Consider the following 22,073-nt stretch of genomic DNA (forward strand, 5'->3'; position numbering starts at 1 on the left):
TTGTTCTTTTAAGTACACTTTTTAGCTCGTGTTTTTCTTATGTTCGATTTTCATGACAATGTGACTGTTTGTTATTTTGGTATTTAACCTACCTCTACAGTCTTGAAAATAACCCAGATTGTTTTTCTAAAACCACATTTGCATTCTGAGCCTATAATGCATGTGACCGTTTGTTGTCAACATCTTTTTGGTACCAGAAAATGAGGTGAAATACCATGATAAAGTCTTCTTTGCCTCCTCAATGCAAAAATGGCTTTGGGGCTTAAACAGTTAAACTGACCAGCCTGCTCATTTCTGGAAAAATAATGGGAAAGCAAAATGTAAATGTCTTTTACCTGTGGCATTAGTGACTTTGCTATTAAATAGGACTCTTCAGCTTCTTTACTTCTTTCTAGATTTTTGTATGTTCTTCCCACATTCATATGTGCACCAATATCATCTGAAAGGAAAAAACGTTTAAAAAACAGCTTAGTGTTGTACAAAAAAAACAATTTATGTGCAAAGTATAAAAGACAGCTTTCCTGAGGGTTTTTAAATTTGATTAAAGCAGTATTAAACCCAAAAATCCTGGGAGGTATGACAGGGTGTGCCTTCCCTGGTCATCCCAGGAGGCGACTACGTTCTTATCGTTTTCATTTTTAGGCTTCATTTTCTTTTTTTTTTTTTTTTTTTTTTGCACCTAATAATCTAGGCAACAAGTCTGTTTTTCAACAGAACAAGCTGTCCTTAAAGTCATATGTAGATATAATAATGCTTTAAAGAATATTTCCTACAGCATCTGGCCAGTATTTAGGAGCACAAAGTGCAGTAACAATGCACCGTTACTCATGCAGGCCATGCATGGGTTCAACAGATTTTCTTTAGAAAAATAAGAAATGTTGAGAGTTTTGTAATCCGATGGTGTCACCATTGATTTCTAAACTTAACCAACCAAGCCTTCAAACTTCACCTCATGTTGCCATAGAAAAGAAATTTTGTGTCCGGGATTCTTCTCTCCTTTTCAGGTCACAGCTCATGCGCATTTCTTTTATTTACATTTCCCGCACAATTTTCCCATTGTTGGATTAGAAATTTGTTTGTTTTTCAAAAAATTTCCAACATGCCTGATCACTCAAGTTCGATAGCCACACGAAAATCAGACGTTGTTGGCCCAGTAATGGTGAGACATTTGAACGAAAATTCAGCAATAACAATTTAAAAAAAAAAATTTAAGTAATTAGACCCATGTATGGCCGGCTTTAAAGCAGTTCCAGGAACTTCTTCCTTGCTTAAAAGGTATGAAGTAGGTTCAACTAATGCAAGCAAAAGTATGTCATACGGTATGCTTTTACTCAACAAAGCAACTAAAGCACAACATTTGCAAGCACTCAGTGGAAGTCTTTAATGTTGTGCTTTATGATTTCAGAGGCTGCTGAATATTTTATATTGCAGACGCGCCTACAACTTATTCAATTACAGACATATTTATAAGATACAGGAAAGACAAGCCACATTCCCTTGTCTAGATTCATCTGAAAATTGTCTGCATTCACTCCTACATTGAAGGAAGTTGTATACTTCCCCAAGAACAGGTTCAGAGGCCAAATGCTGAGGCAATTTAGGGTTTTAGAGGAGACGCTAGTTGTCTTGCTGTCTTGTTAATCCAGTGGCTTCAATAATCAAAGACGTGGAAAGCGTATAGAACAGAATGTCTAAATTTACTCTAAGTTCAGATGACAATTAGGCTACCAGTTTCAAAGGGGGTTATTTACTAAAGGCAAATCCACTTTGCACTTGGAAGTGCAGTCGCTGTAGATCTGAGGGGAAGATCTGAAATGAGGGGAAGCTCTGCTGATTTTATCATCCAATCATGTGTAGGCTAAAATGCTGTTTATTTTCTTTGCATGTCCCCCTCGGATCTACAGCGACTGCACTTCCAAGTGCACTTGTAGTGCAAAGTGAATTTGCCTTTAGTAAATAACCCCCATAGTGGTCAGCAATGTCAGCCCACATATTTTTCTTAGGGGTTGGAGTTCTAGCACAGCTGGTCCTTCAATGGAATCAGTGGATAAAGTTTCAATATATGTAGAAAATATATAAAATATCCGCCACATTTACAAGATGACAAAACAGCAAATGGAAGGGAATAGATAATCTATAGCATCTATTTTAACAAAGTCTGCTGGTCTCTTCATTGGAGATCTACCAATGACCCCATAGTTACTGTAAAGTGGCAGTATAGCAGACCAAGTAGAACAATTCTAGGCTCTTTTTTTTAACAGAACATTTTATTGAGCAAAAAATACATTTATTTATAGAAACCTGGTACAGTTCTGACAATATTGCAATACGGCATAGCAATATGATATGATATGTTTACACTTAAAATGTAGTGCATTGAAGCATCATTACCATAGATAGCAGGATATTTTTTTCCCCCAGATGTGGTAGCATGCCTATGTTTTTCTTACTACCATGTATGTGTTACTATTAAATCCAGTTTTGAAGCTAGGATAAATAGAAAATATAGATAGAGAAGAGAGAGGGAAAGAGGGTGAAGAAAACATTGTATGAATACCATTTTCCAAATTCTACGGCTATTAGATAAAATATAAAGGAAGAATCATTAATCAGAACCACAGGTTTCTTGGTAAAGTGTCAATGGCCAATTTTAACTGCACATCAGTGCATTGTAGTCATCTGAATATGTAAACATGAACCATGCAGTCCAGGTTTTATGAAATTGGTAAGTTGTAATCTTGGCGTTAGTTGTGCTTCTTCCATGTCATAAATAGTATTTACTTTATGAAGCCAGTCCCTGATAGATTGAATACATGTTGGACTTCCATGTTCAATGTTATAGGATAAGGATTTGGCTGTGTTGAGCAGATGTTTCTTCAAAGAATGTTTATATTTCTCCAGGGGATATGTAGAGATGTGCAGCAGGCAGCAATCCGATGCAAGTTCCATTTTCGTATCAGTGATCTAGACTGCCAGGTCACAAATCTGCTACCATAATGAGGCAATTAATAGGGCATTGCCACCGGATATGAATCACGGTTCCTTTGGCTGGTCCACAACTTCAGCAAATATCAAAAAACTGCAGCAGGGGTTGCGTACTAACGCGTGAGGATTTTTGTATGCGGTTTCCTGTAGGCGTGTACTTATCGCGCACTTGTGAGCTAGGATACACGCCTTTCTCCACCAATTTTCCTGAAAGCTTGTAAAGCGTTTTCCCACAATTCTTTAAATGTATCGGTCATGTAGTTTCTCATTTTTTGCAGGCAAGAGTATGCTGTAAGTGAAACTTTTTTTCAGCGCCATTAAGGCAGATGGTTTCAAAAGTTGTAGGGGGGTCCAATTTTTTTTTCTGTTCTGCTTATGGTTAGAGAACTATGCATTTTTAAATACGTCCAGTATGGATACAGTTTTGTGCCCACCTGATTGTGGGTAGGGTGTACAGTGCATCCAGATAAGTATTAACAGCGCTTCACTTTTTCCACATTTTATGTTACAAGCCTTATCCCAAAATGCAATACATTCATTATTTTCAAAATGGGTAGTAGCTCTTCTGTGAATGTTATGCTCCATACGGTGTGGGGTAGATCTTTTCCGATGGGCCTTGAAGCACAGGCTTTTGGGAAACCACATATAATTTTCCCAACGTTTACCGTATATACTCGAGTATAAGCCGACCCGAATATAAGCCGAGGCACCTAATTTTACCACAAAAAACTGGGAAAACTTAATGACTCGAGTATAAGCCCTGGGTGGGAAATGCAGCAGTTACTGTAAGTGAAAAAGAGGGTCAACAATGCCCATTTACAGCCCCACTGTGCCATCTCCATGCCTCACTGTGTCCATCTGCAGCCTCATGTACCTGATCTCCAGAACACCGGCGCTGTGACATGCAGTCTAGTCGGTGGCCATGCAGTGTAACACAGCCCTGCCTCCTCCTCGTCCGTGACAGAACACTGATTCAGTTCCCAGCAGTGAGTCAGCATTCTGCCCATCACGGACGAGGACAAGGAGAAGGCAGGGCTTTGTTACACTGCACAGCCGCCGACTACTCTGCATGTCACGGTGTCGGGCCAGGCACATGAGGCTGTAGATGGGCACAGTGACTCGAGTATAAGCCGAGGAAGCTTTTTTAGCACAAAAAAAAATGTGCTGAAAAACTCGGCTTATACTCAAGTATATATGGTAATTTTATTCAGAAAGTATGGAATAAATTAGAATTCCTTCAGGGTGCGACGGGTATTACAGAGTTTAGCCCCATTTGGTCAAATACCACCCATCTGGAGTTAGCCAAATGACAGCATGGGACCCTGTGAAAGAAGAACGGCATTGTGTATTTGAGGCAAATCTTTCATAAATGGCAAGCTGCTCACTTTTGACGCTTTATGGGAGGCATTAGATCTTCCACCCTCTATGCACTTCTACCACATGCAACTACGGCATGCAGTAGTGGACCACACTAGAACCTCTGAATGGTCCATGTCTTTGGTACCCCAATTACCTTGATTATGGAAGAAGCAACCGCCAAGGGTTTTATATCCCAAGGCTATGTATGCTATGATGCTTCAGCTGTTTCTGCACAAACATCCCCTAAGTGTAAGTGCTAAGTGGGAGAATGACATTAGTCCACTAGATGGGGATCAATGGGAGGAGGCTCTGCAGGCTGTGACCACTTGCTCCTTGAATGTAACCCAGAGATTGACACAGCTCTATATTCTTTTGAGAGTGTACTATACCCCTCATAGATTATACATTATGGGACTGCTGCCTATGTCCACTAGGTGCAGGTGGTATCACAGTGATCTAACACATCTATTGTGGAGATGCCCCAAACTGCACCTTTATTGGAGGGGAGTGGTGGACACCCTGAATAGAGTATGTCGCTTACTTTGGACCCCAAATCTTGTTTTCCTTAATCTATTAGATGAGTTTGAATGGGAAAATCATAGTAGAGAGGCTGTTACTAGGACCTTATTTCTAGCTCATAAAATAATGATACACTGGAAATCAGAGTGGGTGGTTGTCTTGGGAAACACCATGCGCATGGTAAAACGTATCTACCAGCAACACCTGTGTGCGAAAATATGAGAAACTTTGGGACCCGTAGTTGGAGGTACATGGTCTTGCCCCAGTAGTTCTAACCATGGATAGGCTCCTGGGTCTGAATATGGGCTGAGTATATAAAATTTGAACTAAGTCTGGGAATGGTGTTGATAAGGCCGTGTATTTCTGTTATGTCCACTGCACTGTATATTTGTGTTGATTGTCCTCATTTGGCAGGCACTGTCGGTGCAATTCTGCTTTGTTTTTTTAGAATATACAGTATATGTGGCTGGCTATGTTCTTCTGAGCTGTATGTAACCAATAAAAGTTTTTTCTTGGATTAAAAAAAAAAAATCATTATTTTCCTCACAATTCTACAAACAATAACCCAAAATGACAAGGTAAAAGACGTTTGTTTGAAATCTTTGCAAATTTTTTAAAAAATAAAAGGAAAAAAAAAAATAAATAAATCGCATGTACATAAGTATTCACAGTCTTTGCTACGACACTCAAAATTGAGCTAAAGTGCATCCTGTTTCCACTGATCATCCTTGAGATGTTTCTACAACTTGAATGGAGTTCACCTGTGGTAAAAGTCAGTTGATTGGACAGGATTTGGAAAGGCACACACCTGTCTATACAAGGTCCCACAGTCAACCGTGCATGTCATTGCACAAAACAAACCACGAAGGAATTGTCTGTAGACCTCCGAGACAGGATTGTATCGAGGCGCAGATCTGGGGAAGGGTACAGAAAAATGTATGCAGCATTAAAGGTCCCAATGAGCACAGTGGCCTCCATCATCCATAAATAGAATTTAGGAACCACCAGGACTCTTCCTAGAGCCAGGAGCCTGGCCAAACTGAGCGATCGGGGGAAAAGGGCCTTAGTCAGGGAGGTGACCAAGAACCCAATGGTCACTCTGACAGAGCTCCAGCGTTTCTCTGTGTAGAGAGGAGAACCTTCCAAATGAACAACCACATCTCTGCAGCATTCCACCAACCAGGCCTGTATGGTAGAGTGGCCAGACAGAAGCCACTCCTCAGTAAACGCCACATGACAGCCAACCTGGAGTTTGCCAAAAGGCACCTAAAGAACTCTCGGACCATGAGAAACAAAATTATCTGGTCTGATGAAACAAAGATTGAACTTTGGCTTCTTTGGCCAGGCACCGCTCATCACCGATGCACTCTAGCTAATAATGTGGTGCCCTTGTCCTTCAATGGGATCGTTTTATTAAGACTGGGGGGCAGTATGGATTATCCGCAAAAGGAATCATTGAACCGGAAGCAGATTGTAAGAATTGCAAGTGTTTGAAAAAAATTGGATGGATAGGAAAATAAATAAATAAATAAATAAATAAAAATAAATATTTTGATAACAGCAGCTCTTCCGAACCATGAGAAGTTTTTTTAAGTTCTAGTTCTTTAGGTTCATTCCATCAGCTGAAGCAGGTGCTTAAAGGTTTGTTAAAAGAGGTTTCCTAAATTTTAGGCAACTTTATATTTTATGGCTTTAGGTTCCCATTTTAAGGGATAATTTTATTGTATGGTAGACAAGATTTCTGCAGGGAGAGAAGGGTTTAGTGGAGTTTATTTTTAAGAGACATAGCCATAAAAAGCTGTAAGTAGGTTGGGAATAGAAATAAGAGGCTGAGTCAAGAACAATAAATCATCAGCATAAGCAGCAGATTTATACTCCCTGCTCCCTACGTTCAGACCCCTTATCGAATGATTAAGGTTAACAGTTCTAATTAACGTATAAACAGCAGTAGCTAAGTGGGGGGACAGCCTTGTCTCATGCCGTTTTTAAAAATCAGGATCTGACAATGAGCCGTTTATTTTAGGTTTTGCTGTAGGACCTTGATATTGGGGACGGGGGGGGGCGACTCAGAATAGCATCTTCTTCTTTAATCACTTAAGGGCCAGGCCTTTTTCGGACACTTGTTGCTTACTAGTTAAAAGGAGTAAAAAGGAGTATTTGTTGCTAGAAAAGTACTTAGAACCCCCAAACATATATATATATATATATATATATATATATATATATATATATATATATATATATATATATATATATATATATATATATATATATATATATATATATATATATATATATATATAAAATTTATTAGGGATGCACCGAATGGGTTTTTTGGTGCCAAAACCGATACCGAAAATAAATCGTCCTTGATCTCGAAAACCGAAACTGATACCGAAACAAAACCGATACCGAAAGTGACTGTTTTTAAAAATATTTTTATACAGGAGATGGTCAGAGACTGGGGACATGGTACAGGAGATGGCCAGAGACTGGGGACATGGTACAGGAGATGGCCAGAGACTGGGGACATGATACAAGAGATTAATGCAGCCTCACCAGTGCATAAAAATGTATAAAATTGATGAGCTTTAAATAAACAGTGCACAATATGCTGCTGCGACTAAGCTTAAATCCAGGAATAAAAAATGCATACATGCGAATAAAATAGATAAATAATTATGGTGCTAATACATGTGTTAAAATTGCCAAAATAAATCCTCAAATTGGTGATGTGACGGTGAATATAAATAAAAGGAGGAGCTTAGGACGTTCAGTGCTGCAATACACCTGAAGGTTAACAGCAGCTGTTTCTCTATGGGAAACCTCGTCCACAGCGGCTGACTGCAATCTGCATATTTGAATGCTTCTAATAGACCGGGAGTTTGTGAGTGTATCTCTTGTCCCTGTTTTGCTTGTGTACGATCTAGTAAGTTCACTGCACAATGATCTATTTTTTCTTTGCTTGCTTTGCATAAAAACTTTATCCTGAGAGCCGAATCACCAGCAGTATTATGGCTAAAGTGGGATGCAAGAAAAACTAAATATCCTGATAAAAACGATCTAACCCAGTGAGTCAATCAATCTGGATTAAGGGAAGGAACTGTTTAATTATTTTTACTTTCCCCCACTATTTATCTCTGCCTGGACATTGTAGTCAGAGTGTCATTATCATTTTATTTATATTCACCGTCACATCACCAATTTGAAGATTTATTTTGGCAATTTTAACACATGTATTAGCACCATAATTATTTATCTATTTTATTCACATGTATGCATTTTTTATTCCTGGATTTAAGCTTAGTCGCAGCAGCATATTGTGCACTATTTATTTAAAGCGCATCAATTTTATACTTAGTACTATTTGTTTGGTTATCTGATCACCCGATATTGATAGCAGCTTTAATTTACTGATTTTATCATAGCACTAACTATATTGGTATATATATATATTTTTAAGCACAATTTATATCACACATATCTATCCACATCAGCGCTTGGTTTTTATTCATTATATATATATATATATATATATATATATATATACATATATACATATATACATATACACACACACACACACAGCATCTCACAAAAGCGAGTACACCCCTCACATTTTGTAAATATTTTATTATATCTTTTTATGTGACAACAATGTAAAGTAGTGAGCGTACAGCTTGTATAACAGTGTATAACAAAAGGGAGTACACCCCTAAGTGAAAATGTCCAAAATAGGCCCAATTAGCCATTTTCCCTCCCCAGTGTCATGTGACTCATTAGTGTTACAAGGTCTCAGGTGTGACTGGGGAGCAGGTGTGTTAAAGTTGAAGTTATCGCTCTCACTCTCTCAAACTGGTCACTGGAAGTTCAACATGGCACCTCATGGCAAAGAACTCTGAGGATCTGAAAAATAGAATTGTTGCTCCACATAAAGATGGCCTAGACTATAAGAAAATAGCCAAGACCCTGAAACTGAGCTGCAGCATGGTGGCCAAGACCATACAGTGATTTAACAGGACAGGTTCCACTCAGAACAGGCCTCGCCATGGTCGACTAAAGAAGTTGAGTGCACATGCTCAGTGTCATATCCAGAGGTTGTCTTTGGGAAATAGATGCATGACTGCTGCCAACATTGCTGCAGAGGTTGAATGGGTAGGGGGGTCAGCCTGTCAGTGCACAGACCATACACTGCACACTGCATCAAACTGATCTGCATGGCTGTCGTCCCAGAAGGAAGCCTCTTCCAAAGATGATGCACAAGAAAGCCCGCAAACAGTTTGCTGAAGACAAGCAGACTAAGGACATGGATTACTGGAAACAGGACCTGTGGTCTGATGAGACCAACATAAACTTATTTGGTTCAGATGGTGTCAAGCGTGTGTGGCGGCAACCAGGTGAGGAGTACAAAGACAAGTGTGTTTTGCCTACAGTCAAGCATGGTGGTGGGAGTGTCATGGTCTGGGACTGCTTGAGTGCTGCCAGCACTGGGGAGCTACAGTTCACTGAGGGAACATGAATGCCAACATGTACGGTGAACATAGTGAAGCAGAGCATGATTCCCTCCCTTCGGAGACTGGGCCGGAGGGCAGTATTCCAACATGATAACGACCCCAAACACACCTTCAAGACGACCACTGCCTTGCTAAAGAAGCTGAGGGTAAAGGTGATGGACTGGCCAAGCATGTCTCCAGACCTAAACCCTATTGAGCATCTGTGAGGCATCCTCAACCGGAAGGTGGAAGAGCCCAAGGTCTCTAAGATTCACCAGCTCCGTGATGTCGTCATGGAGTAGTGGAAGAGGACTCCAGTGGCAACCTGGGAAGCTCTGGTGAACTCCATGCCCAAGAGGGTTAAGGCAGTACTGAATTTCATGCCCAAGAGTGTTAAGGCAATACTGGAAAATAATGGTGGCCACACAAAATATTGACACTTTGGGCCCAATTTGGACATTTTCACTTAGGGGTGTACTCACGTTTGTTGCCAGAGGTTTAGACATTAATGGCTGTGTGTGGAGTTATTTTGAAGGCACAGCAAATTTACACGGTTATACAAGCTGTACACTCAGTACGTTACATTGTAGCAAAGTGTCATTTCTTCAGTGATGTCATACACGCACACACACACATACAGACATACACACAGAAAATCTAGAGAATAAAATGGCAGTTGTTGCAATATTTTATCTATATTGCAAAATGTTTAACAGTTACCAGTTTAAAAAGGTACAGAGGACGTATAGTGCTATAATTATTGCTCTCACTCCAACGACCGTGGCGATACCTCACATGTGTTCTTTGAACACTGTTTACATTTGCGGGCGTGACTTATGTTTGCGTTCGCTTTCGCGCGCAAGCACGGACGGATGGGGCGCTTTCATTTTTCTCTCCTATTTTATGTTTTTACACTGTCCCTTTCAAATTTTATTTTTTTGATCACTTTTATTGCGATCATAAGGAATGTAAATATCCCTTGTGACAGCAATAGTTGCGTGTCAGGTATTATTTTTGGAGGGATCCTTTGCACTTAAAAACGCCAAGTTTGGCTGTTTTGAATACTGCCATCTTTTAAAAATCTGGCCCCTTTAAGGCTCCAGTAAACCGGTAGTGATGTCATGATGTTGCTTCCAGGTTACTAGATTATAGACCCGATCACCGACAATTCCGGCTTTGTTCAGATCTCCGGCCAGCCGGCGGACGTGCCGGCTGGTCGCTCGGGCCTCTTGGTGGGATAGGAGAGCCCGGGTAGAGTAGCAGAAGGCGGCGGGGGATGGACAGATGCCCCTCCCGCTGCTTGCAATAACAATTGAGCGGCTGTTTAGTCGCATAGGTTATTGAAAAAAAGCTGACCGTCGGCTCTAAACATCCGTACCAGGGTGATGCCTGCAGGCATTTAGAGCAATAGGGAATTGCCATCTATAAGCAATTCCTTTCTCTTGCAGGGTTTTCAAAAGAGGATGCAGCACCCTCCTGTTTCGCAGTGTGACTAGGGATAAATCTTGAAAGAGAGTGATGGTCTCCTTTAAAAGTAATACGTTCATTTTGTCTAGCCTTAGTTAGAATTTCCCCTATCAGGACAAAGCTTTGGAGACAGCAAAAAATCTCTCTAGGAGAGGTATTATCAGCACAAAGTGGTCTGGTGCCCAGTCAAAATTAGTAGGAGATTCAGCAGGTCTCTCAAGCAAGATATTAAAGACAGTTTGCGGTGCTTGTTTAATCTGATCAGCATTGACTGACTGAGTTATCTCTTTCATTCTTATGATACTTCTGCCCTGTTATGCAGGTCCTTCATATGCCTGTTAACTGCAATTGGGTGCTTAGGATGGGAGTCCACTACCCTCTAGTCTCCTAATGCCTCTGACCCTCGACCCGCTGGCTTGTTCAGTAGAAGCTAGTTGTTCAGTCAGGGCTAGTCAATTAGTCTTTAGGCCTGTGATTGCTGCCGAAAATATGCTTTTAATATTAGTAGCTATTGCAGTCATGTCGGCAAGTGTAAGAGGATGGCCTGATAGCCCTGTGACTCTTACAAGTCATCGGAAGCAAACTGATTCCGCACTGTAGTCTTGTACCCGGCGGGAGGACATCAAAAACAAACCACTTCTAGAGGAGGACTAGGATTTGAAGATAAATAAGGTATTTCTTGTTGAAGTAGTGGCAAATGAGCGACAGGGTCAAGTTAGCGAGGTGTGTTTGACAAGTTTGCCTACATTTCAGCCATGGAGAGACTGTAAAGCTGATTGTTTGTTTTGTCACAAAATTTCAAGTCCTGAGCTACTAGCCAGGCCTCAAGGGTTACTCGCCACCAGTTGTCCCACCCAAGCCCTACCCTGCCCGCCCCTAATTACACCCCTTAACACGCCCTCATAAATTATCTTATGAAATTACCCTTAAATGTTTTATGCAGAATTAAGCAACTTTATCCATGCTCAGAGGCAGCCCCGCCCGTGCCCACAAAGGCAGCCCCGCCCGTGCCCACAAAGGCAGCCTCGCCCGTGCCCACAAAGGCAGCCTCGCCCGTGCCCACAAAGGCAGGGGAGCAGAGAAGAAGAAGAGCATTGCTGGCCGGATGATAAGTGTGCCGAGGGACATTACTAGAACAGCTTTGACTTCAATTGCTGTGTGTTCCCGCCGCTCGGCGTCCCGTTCTGCCCCCCTGGCCAGGGAACTTTGGTACACATCACTCGTCCCGGGTTGGACGGGTGATCTGTCTATCAAATTCACCCGGGACCAGGGGGCGGGGCTGTGTGTGGCAGCGAGTGCGAGGAACATTCTGCTATTGAAACGAAAGCCGCTAGTGATGTCCCTCGTGCTCTGATCATCCAGCCGGCTCTCTCCTCTCTTCCCCTCCACGGGCGCTGGGAAAAGGACTCCAATACAACCCACTGCGGCAGTGCTAGCCCCCCTCGCTCCTAGGCAGCCCTCAAAATTCAGGCGTGTGTGTGTATATATATATATATATATATATATATATATATATATATATATATATATATATATATATATAATTATTATATAATAAAAATGTAGAACTTTTGCAACATTTTTTAAAAAATATGTATTTGAAAGAAAGCAGCTAGGTATAAATCTTCACAAAGAAGATTAAGGTTTTAAAACTCCTATGCATATTATATAATTAGATCTATGTATATAGGGCAGCGATATTTGCCCATTTACATGGTCAAGATCTACCGTTTTGCTACACAACTTGTGTGTGTAATATTGCATAGCATGTGTGCATTTTGTGTTTACTATTGTATAGGTGCAGCTCTAGTTCTGTACAAGCCTAAGTTAAACAAGTATACACAATTCACTCAGACATAATTTAGACTTGCAAAGAATTTATGGCTACAGCTAATAGGATTAAATGATGTACACATTTAAATGCACGATAACTTTTCTTAAACAGTTACAATTAGTTCAGAGTTCTGGTTTAAATTATAAATCAGAGGCAAAAGAACAAATCCTTGCCAAGAACAACGTCGTAAGCCTAATAATTAGATTATAGGTCTAAACGTATAGAAGACTATTTTTCAGCGCATTGCTTAAAGGACAAGATTGTTTAAACTGTATTCTATTTAACATGTCAGCATATTTTTACTTTAGTTTATCCATCATTTGGGGGTCTTCAGTTCACAGGCAACCTCAAGATTTGAAGCAAAACCACAGGCTTGGACATGGCATTAGTCAAAGTCTGTTTGTTTTGGGTGCTACACATTGAAAAGCATCCAAATATTTTATTTATAGGTCAAGAGTTGAGTAGCTGTATTGAAATAAGGCTGATAAGACATGACATCAAAGTTGTCAAATTTTATGTTTTAGTAAGATAAAAACAGCTAAATGTATACGTCTAGTTTAACTATTGCTACTACATCCTCAGAAATACTAAATTTGTATGCTCCATTTTTATACCAGTTGGTAGATTCACAAATATTCTTATGTCAAACAGTTAAAGATCTATGCTAAGTATTCTATACATATTAACCTCTTGCTTACTGGGCACTTAAACCCCCCTCCTGCCCAGAACAATTTTCAGCTTTCAGCGCTGTCACACTTTGAATGACAATTGCGCGGTCATGCAACACTGTACTCATATGAAATTTTTATAATTTTTTTTCACACAAATGGAGCTTTCTTTTGGTGGTATTTAATCACCACTTGGGTTTTTTATTTTTTGCTAAACAAAGTAAAAAAGACAAATTTTTGAAAAAAACAAACATGTTTCACAGTTTGTTATAAAATTTTGCAAACGGGTAATTTTTCTCCTTCATTGATATTCGCTGATGAGGCTGCAATGATGGGGACAGATAAGGCGACAATGATAGGCACTGATAAGATGGCACCGATGAGTAGCACTGGTAGGTGGTATTGATAGGCAGCACTGATTGGTATCATTTCTAGGCGACACTGTGGACACTGGTAGGTGACACAGAAGCCTCTGCAGAGGCTCTCCACGATTGGGACTGATGTCCCTGTCACAGCCGCCGGTGATCGGCTTTTTTCTTTCTCCTCACGCTACCAGCGTGAGGAGACAAATAGCAGTTTACCGGCTCTGTTTACATCACATGATCAGCTGTCATTGGCTGACAGCTGATCATGTGGTAAGGGGTTGGGATCGACCCCTTACTCTGATCTGTTATCAGCCGAGTCTCAGACTTACTTATCATAGAACGCGCCACGCGCGCTGTGGGGGGGTAGCAGCCCGCTTGAGCACGGAAGGACGTCTATCTATGGACGCCCACCCGGAAAATTAGGTCAGCGCTGTAGCTGTCTTTCGGCTATAGCGTGGACAGGGGTGGTGACTGTAGCTTGGGAAAAAAAAAAAAAAAAAAAAAAAAATGAAAAATATGAATTTTGACATACTTTGTAAACCTACTACGTCAATTCCATATCTCATAGTACAGGACACAGGAGTTGATTCTTAAACCATGGGTTAAATCCTGCTGCCATAAGGTTAATGGACACTGGCAAAAGGTTTGCCGAGAACCAACACCCAAAGAACCCATATCTCATACCTACTCTGACTCTCCAGTTTCTTAGCAAGCAGTAGAGAAATCACAGGGGAGGCAGGAAGGGACCTGTGTCCTGTATGATAATCCAAGATATGGAATTTGCATGCAAAATGCCCATTAACGTAAAAGGATAAGTGCACCTTTGTCAAATAAATAAATAAATGCACATCGTTTCGCAAGTAAAAAATGTGCATTTATTAATTTACTTTATGATGAGCCTGCAAAGCATTGCAGATGCAATGCAGGGCTCTTGCAGACAGTCAGGGTAAGCTGTCTGCTCGTACATGCAAGCAGTTACACTGACAGAAAGACTCACCTGATAGTTCATTGGGAACTACAAGCCGACACAGGAGTGGACTCTTAGACGATGGGATGTCCCCAAGTGATAAATCAAGGGATGTGCAACAAAAACAGCCAAATATGTAGCAACAGACCCACACGAGATCACAGAACCCAAAACAGACAAATGAAAGAAGATGCACCTTTGTAGCTGAAGCAGGGATCAGCTGAGGCTCAAACAGCAAAAAGGAATTTTGACTTACCTGTAAATTCCACCACATCGTGGAGTACTGTACCGTACAAGCAGAATACAGTGCCTTGAAAAAAGTATGCATACCTCTTGAAATTTTCCAAATTTTGTCACGTTACAACCAAAAACGTAAATGCATTTTATTGGGATTTTATGTGATAGACCAACACAAAGTGGCACATAATCGTGAAGTGAAGGGAAAATGTTTTTTTTTTTTTCAAAACTTTTTGCAAATAAATATCTGAAAAGTGTGGAGCCAATTGCTTTCAGAAGTCACGTAATTAGTAAACTGAGCCCACCTGTGTGTAATTTAATCTCAGTATAAATACAGCTGATCTGTGAAGCCCCCAGAGGTTTGTTAGAGAACCTTAGTGAACAAATATCATCATGAAGGCCAAGTAACACACCAGACAGTTTAGGGATAAAGTTGTGGAGAAGTTTAAAGCAAGGTTAGGTTATAAAAAAAAAAATCCCAAGCTTCCAACAGCTCACGGAGCACTGTTCAATCCATTATCCGAAAACGGAAAAAGAGTATGCACAACTGCAAACCTACCAAGATATGGCCGTCCACCTAAACTGACAGGCTGGGCAAGGAAAGCACTCATCAGAGAAGCAGCCAAGAGGCCCATGGTAACTCTGGTGGAGCTGCAGAGATCCACAGCTCAGGTGGGAGAATCTGTCCACAGGACAACTATTAGTCATGCAACCCACAAATTGGGCCTTTATGTAACAGTGGCAGGAAGAAAGCCATTGTTGAAAGAAAGCCATAAGAAGTCCCATTTGCAGTGTGCAAAACAACATTTGGGGGACATAGTGAACATGTGGAAAAAGGTGCTCTGGTCAGATGAGACCAAAATTGAACTTTTTGGCCTAAAAAAAAAAAAAAAAAAGTTGTGTGTATGGTGAATACAGGACAATCTTAGCAGAAAACTTGTTAGAGTCTGCAAAAGACTTGAGACTGGGGTGGAGGTTTACCATCCAGCAGGGCAACGACCATAAACATGCAACCAGAGCTACTGAGGAATGGTTCAGATCACTCCATCGAATCTGACAGAGCTTGAGCCTTTTATGCAAAAGAAGAATGGGCAAAAATCTCACTCTCTAGATGTGCAAAGCTGGTAGAGACATACCCAAAAAGACTTGCAGCTGTAATTTAAGCAAAAGGTGGTTTTACAAAGCATTGAGTCAGGGGGGCTGAATACAAATGCACACCACACTTTTCAGATATTTGTAAATAATTTTGAAAACCATTTATCATTTTCCTTTCACTTCACAATTATGTACCACTATGTGTTAGTCGATCACATAAAATACATTTTTGGTTGTAACATGACAAAATGTGGAAAATGTCAAGGGGTATGAATACTTTTTCAAGGCACTGTAGTCATACACCATGGGTAATAGGCATGTAGCTTAATGCGACTGGACACTGACAAAGCTTTAGAGGACATGCTCCTTGGGTGCTTTCTGCAGGCAGCTTCAGCTATTCCTAGTTTTTAGTCACAAGACCCCCTCTGTCCCTTTAATCCCGCCTCCCCACCGCACTTTTTTTGTCTTCTCTCCTCTGTTCTTCATGCATGTACCTGGTTAATGAGTCTTTGCTAATGGGATACAATGGTTTGCATGTGTTCTACCCAAAAGAAGCCAATGTTTTCCTCTGCTCCTATTCAGACATAACTGGGAATATGTAAAGAGAAGCGCATTTGTATTTTATGGAAATGTTTAATAAAACATTCCTAAGTAAAAAAAAAAAATTATATGTGAATAGAGATTTGAGCAATTCTGGAAAATTGTCTCATGGTAGGTTTTAAGGCATCTACACAGAAAGTGGAGCAGAAGGCAATTGATGCAATTGCCGCATAACAGCACGATCCTGAAATACAGGATCATGTTGGTTGTTCATTGTCCTAGTCCAGTAAGCTGCAGTTTGATATACTGAAATTGCAGCAAGAGCTGGCTGCAGGCCTGTTCATACTGCCCACACACTAAAGGGGTTAATGTAGAGAATGCACTAATGTAAAAAACCTTTTACCTTTACAATCACTTTAAGTTCATAATCTGTCCGAGGAAATGTGACACAGATGCAGATAATTGTGCTTTATTTAAATTGGCTGCTTTTTGCGTGCTTAAAATAGAGCTAAAATCAGAAGTTGAAACCGGTGTTAAAATTGACTTGCTCTGATGCAAGGGACACATTGCTGCTCTGAGATTGATTGTTGTGCCGGACTTCGTTAGAACGAACGTTAGCCTGAGATTCTGTATTGGCTTCCTTTCACCTGGTCTCCACCTTAGCTACAAGTGAAGTTTTTCCCCTGTGGGGTATTCACAGAATAGAGTTCGGAGAATAAGATAAGCGCGTCCACAAGGCAACGCAGATGTAGATTGCCCTGTAACAATTACCTGCGGTGAAAAGGTGGGTACAAGTGCCTGAGTACCTTATAAGGGCTGCAGTGGAATTGGCTATAAAGTATGATGTAACCCCTTGTCATCCATCTGAGACTAAGCTCTCGGTGGTTGAATTTTAGTGCCAGTTTAGAATGCATTCACCTCATACTGTAAAAAATTTCATAGCCCATTTCTTTACAGTAACAGGTGACCCTATTAAATTATTTTTTTACAGGTGACCCTGTCTGTAAGTCCAGGTTTTGCCATTTATGGTGGGCATACCCCCAACGCAAACTTTAGGGACTGGGTTCCAAAGTGATTGACCACAGTCCTGGACCTGTATCGCACCCGGCGACTAACTCATTGCATTGCACCAAATGTCAAGGTGAGTGTACGTGCAGGATAACGTGCCTGAAGCATTATCAGATTTCCCCCACAGCATAGGGTTCAAGTGCAGCTCCCAAGGTTTTACTGCAGTTGCTCCAGTCCAGAGAGACTGCTTCTATGTCGGCATAAGAAAACAGTGAAGATTTGACTGAAGTATCCATAGAAAAAATAATAAAGAAAAATATATAAAATTATGTAAACTAGGGGCAAGATTCTCCACTTTAAACACTAGCATAAAATTGAGGACTCACGGTGTAGGGTAAGTTTAAAGGAGAGGCGCCCAGAGGCTTTGCCAGTGTTTAAATGAAGGTACACACCTATACACATAGACAGAATATTCATACACTGTGTCCTGTATTGTAGGATTAGGATATAGATTGTATTGTGGGATCAAAAATAGCTTTTTTCTACCAGCATTCAGTGGACGGCACAGGATTCAATTCTTTAACATATTTGATATAAAGAGACTTCAAAAATAAGGAACGGCAAAGAGACCAAAAATGAGCAAACATGCCTCAGCAACCCTCAGATTTCTGCCTGCAGAACCTTATATACAAATTTAGCATCTGCCAATGCAGCTACATCAATAAAAGAGAAATTGGTGAGGCAGCAGCTAAGTTTTATTTCTGCTGGGCTGGAGAGAGACATTCTGCCTCTGCAGGACACTAAACTGAGCTTATATACATGTGCAGGGGTATAATTACTAGGTGGGGGTTGTGCTCCTTTTGTTTTGCAAAGTATCCAACCCTACAAAATATGGAAGTAACATCCACAAGGTGACACTGAGGGGGAAAAAGCCCTACAATAGCAAACTGTAGCCGCAGCATGAAACCTGCAATGCAAGATGTACCAAGCAGATGGAAAGGGAACATGCTATGTGCCAGTACAGGTGCTGTTCACATGTAGCAATATAAGACGCCTCACATCTAGGATACCAGAATGACATTTTAGGCTCAGTTCACACTAGGGGCGGCACGACTTGCAGGTCGCCTCACCGAGGCGACCTGCACACGACTGCCACGGCGACTTGCAAAACGACTTTTGTATAGAAGTCTATGTAAGTCGCCTCAAGTCGCCCCAAAAGAAGTACAGGAACCTTTTTCTAAGTCGGAGCAACTTGCGTTGCTCCTATTAGAACGGTTCCATTGTACAGAACGGGAGGCGACTTGTCAGGCGACTAGGTCGCCTGACAAGTCGCCCCTGTGTGTACCGGGGCTTAATGTCAACTATACATGGTCTGTTAAAAGCACAATTATAATATGCCAAGTGTGTAAAGACAGACTTAAGTGCAGCTTTATTCCACAACCCCTACCTGGTTGCACATGTGTGGCTTGCTTAAAGAACTTGAGGGCTTTTGCATAACTCTTCTCATTTTCCAGTGCATGGCCAACATTATTCCAAAGCTTTGCATTATTTTTATTTACCTATATATAGAAATCCAATAGAAAAGAACAGAATAAACAGAAATGCTCTTAAAACAAAGATAAAAGAAGCACAAAAGTAGCTAAAATCAGGCAGATATAAACATGTTACTTAAGCTAAACATTTAAATGAAAATAGTGAACCCTCATGAATAAACACAACAGAGAAAAACACTGACGCGGTGTGCCCTTTAATAAGTGCTCATTTTTAAACCTACACTAAAAAAAACAGACAAAATCTGACTAGTTGCAGCTGGCAACACCTCCATTTTCCTTTACATTTAATAAACATACTGTACATAAAAATAAAGCTGAACTTTAGGCAAACAGGTATACATTCGAGCAGCTTTACACTATCACCCCAAAACTGAAATCTGCAGCAGGGTCCAAGCAAGTCTTGAAAGAAAAAAAGAGAAAAGAGAGCGCACCAGCCTAGTGCATTATCCTTGACAGGTTTATTGAATTAAAAACAAGATAAAAACTACTCACAAAAGTCGAAGGTAAAATCGCATAGTAAACACACAGAGGCAATTGTTCCAGTGGTAGCAGTTGTCCAGGTCCCAGGAAGGAGGCATACGGACTGCTGCGACCTGGACAACTGCTACCACTGGAACAATTGCCTCTGTGTGTTTACTATGCGATTTTACCTTCGACTTTTGTGAGTAGTTTTTATCTTGTTTTTAATTCAATAAACCTGTCAAGGATAATGCACTAGGCTGGTGCGCTCTCTTTTCTCTTTTTTTCTTTCAACACTAGGACAATCCCATCCTTTGAGAGCAGCAAAGCCGAAATCCATAGTCCTTCTTGAACTTTTTTAGCCAACACACCAGTGCGCAAGAGTACTTTTTCGTCTTTTTATCCAAGCAAGTCTTGTCTACTGACCACACAGGGGGATACAAGACCCTCCAGTGATGGATGCTTCTATGCAAGCAGAAAATGAGGGGCATTCTACCCTTTAACGTAGAGATCATTTGTTGAGTTGATCCTAAAGGCCATACCTTGGCTCTAGGAAAAATACCTAGAGCTGAAGTAGGTCACCTGGCCTGTCCTGTCCCAGGAAGGGTTCCCAAATCTACCCAGAGGTGAAGGCCCTGCAACACCCAGGTGCTGTCCAATGAAGGTCAGGTCAAAATGCCAACCAACAGAGGAACCCCGAGAATTTAAGAACTGTTTATTATGGAGAACCAAACTCAAGAGTCAAATAAGAGGATACTCCCATCAGATGGGTTCTTCCAGGCAGGGGGAAGGAACCATCTCATTCCTCACCAGAGACTGGCAAATAGCATTCCGGACACTTTGGTCCATAGAGACTCAACACAGAAGCAGCATGCGGATTGCAAACACACGAATCCTCAAAATGAGAGCAGAGGGAAGTCTGCTACAAATAGGGAAGAGGTCAATTGGCAACAGGTAATGGGCTACTTTAGCAAGGATATGAGCTGAACAGCTGGGCTTGATGGCGACCTGAAGCTGAGTATACACACACTTAGTTTTCTTTATGTTCAGCCAGCAGCTGAAAAAAAAACAAACAAACAGAATCCCCCATCTGACGGCGGGGACTCCTCCAATGTCAGAATGCACTGATCAGCACTGCAGAAAATGGTCTGCAGTCACTGAACAACTAAAAACTTTCCAACAGTTCAGTTCAAAATCTATCGAACATGGAGGGCCACACACACAGATAGAAATATGGTTGCTTCCTGATAAATCAGACAAATTTTGATTTGTTCTTACCTACCTTTAAGCTATCAGTGCTAGATACCTGGCAATTTTCATCTAAATGAGATTTGCAGATGGGAGGACTCCAAGAATTCCATAATGGGGACGCCAGAAAAAAAACAAAACAAAGCAAAAAAACAAAACAGGAGGGACTCAAGAACTAATGCTGTAAGCAGGGTCCAAAGCTGCTGGAGGAAGCGGAAGGATCAGGTTCTTACCAGGAAAAGGAGCAGTAGTTTTGTAGGTCAAGAGTTACCTCAAGTGAGGGATAGGGCTGAGGAATATCAAAAAACCACAAGGAATGAAATCATATCGGAGGGAAAGTACCAGACTTAGCAGGATCAACAGCCAGTGAAGTGGAGGTTCACCTTTACGTAGAAAGCTGAGAAGAAAAGCTAGAGGGCCTATGGACCTAACAGTGTTTGTTATACATACATTTTAAATGGTCTCCTCCCCAGCTTGTGACAAAAATAAACAAAAAAATAAAAAAATAATCTGGCAAGACAGACTCTCCATCAATCCACTCTTTTCTCCTATGAGCATGTTATCAGCTTCTATACATTTATAATGTAACATGTTCAATTTCCAGACACACAACATTTATTGGCTATAGTATGTTTGGCAATATAGAGCTTTTGATTTCCTTGCTCTTTTTTTTATTAACAGGCTTGAAATAGGAGATGTTGCCCACAACCACTCATCAGATCCATGCCAACTTATCAAGTTTGAGAGTCTTTACAGATTAAAGCCGGCCATGGATGGATCGAATCCCAGGCCGTTAAGCAGGAAAAGGCCCGAGATTTGATCCGTCTATGGGCAGGCTGATGGTACCCAAGTTGATCCATCGACTGACTTGGGTACAACCAGCATGTCAGATTTTCAGCATGCGATTACTGCCAGAGGCTATAGCCACTAGCAGTGCAGGGATAGCTCTGTGGGAGGGATTCCCCCATCAACACAGAATCAAGCGAATTTGCTTTCCTGCAACCCATAGTTGCAGGAAGGGAGAAAAAAAATAAAAAATAATAGCATAATCTATGGCCCGTTTCATTTTTAGATAGATGAGGTGACCATTTTGTGTCTTTACTAACCTATTTAAAAAAGGAGAAAGGCCAATTTGACAGGTATGAAAATATTTTCTGATAACTTTTGTTCCTTCTGAGATAAATGCAGTTTGCGCATCTACAGTCCCTGCACTTCTTTTCTTCCCTCTCAAGAGGAATAAAAGTATAAACTATGTATTACTGGGTTGATTAAAACA

The 22,073-nt window shown here is 40.9% G+C and overlaps 1 protein-coding gene across 2 annotated transcripts in view; it reads right to left on the reverse strand.

The window, feature by feature from the left end:
- The window catches only part of TMTC3 (transmembrane O-mannosyltransferase targeting cadherins 3), a 135,329-nt gene that overhangs the window by 31,313 nt on the left and 81,943 nt on the right, over positions 1–22,073 (reverse strand). For both annotated transcript variants that reach the window (XM_073620205.1, XM_073620206.1), the window contains exons 11-12: positions 18,985–19,096; positions 336–439 (exon numbers count right to left, since the gene is read on the reverse strand). In XM_073620205.1, coding sequence (XP_073476306.1) covers positions 336–439; positions 18,985–19,096 — 216 coding nt within the window. The remainder of the gene's footprint in view (positions 1–335; positions 440–18,984; positions 19,097–22,073) is intronic.

This window comes from Aquarana catesbeiana, linkage group LG03 (assembly GCF_042186555.1).
Source record: "Aquarana catesbeiana isolate 2022-GZ linkage group LG03, ASM4218655v1, whole genome shotgun sequence".
NCBI lineage: Eukaryota > Metazoa > Chordata > Amphibia > Anura > Ranidae > Aquarana > Aquarana catesbeiana.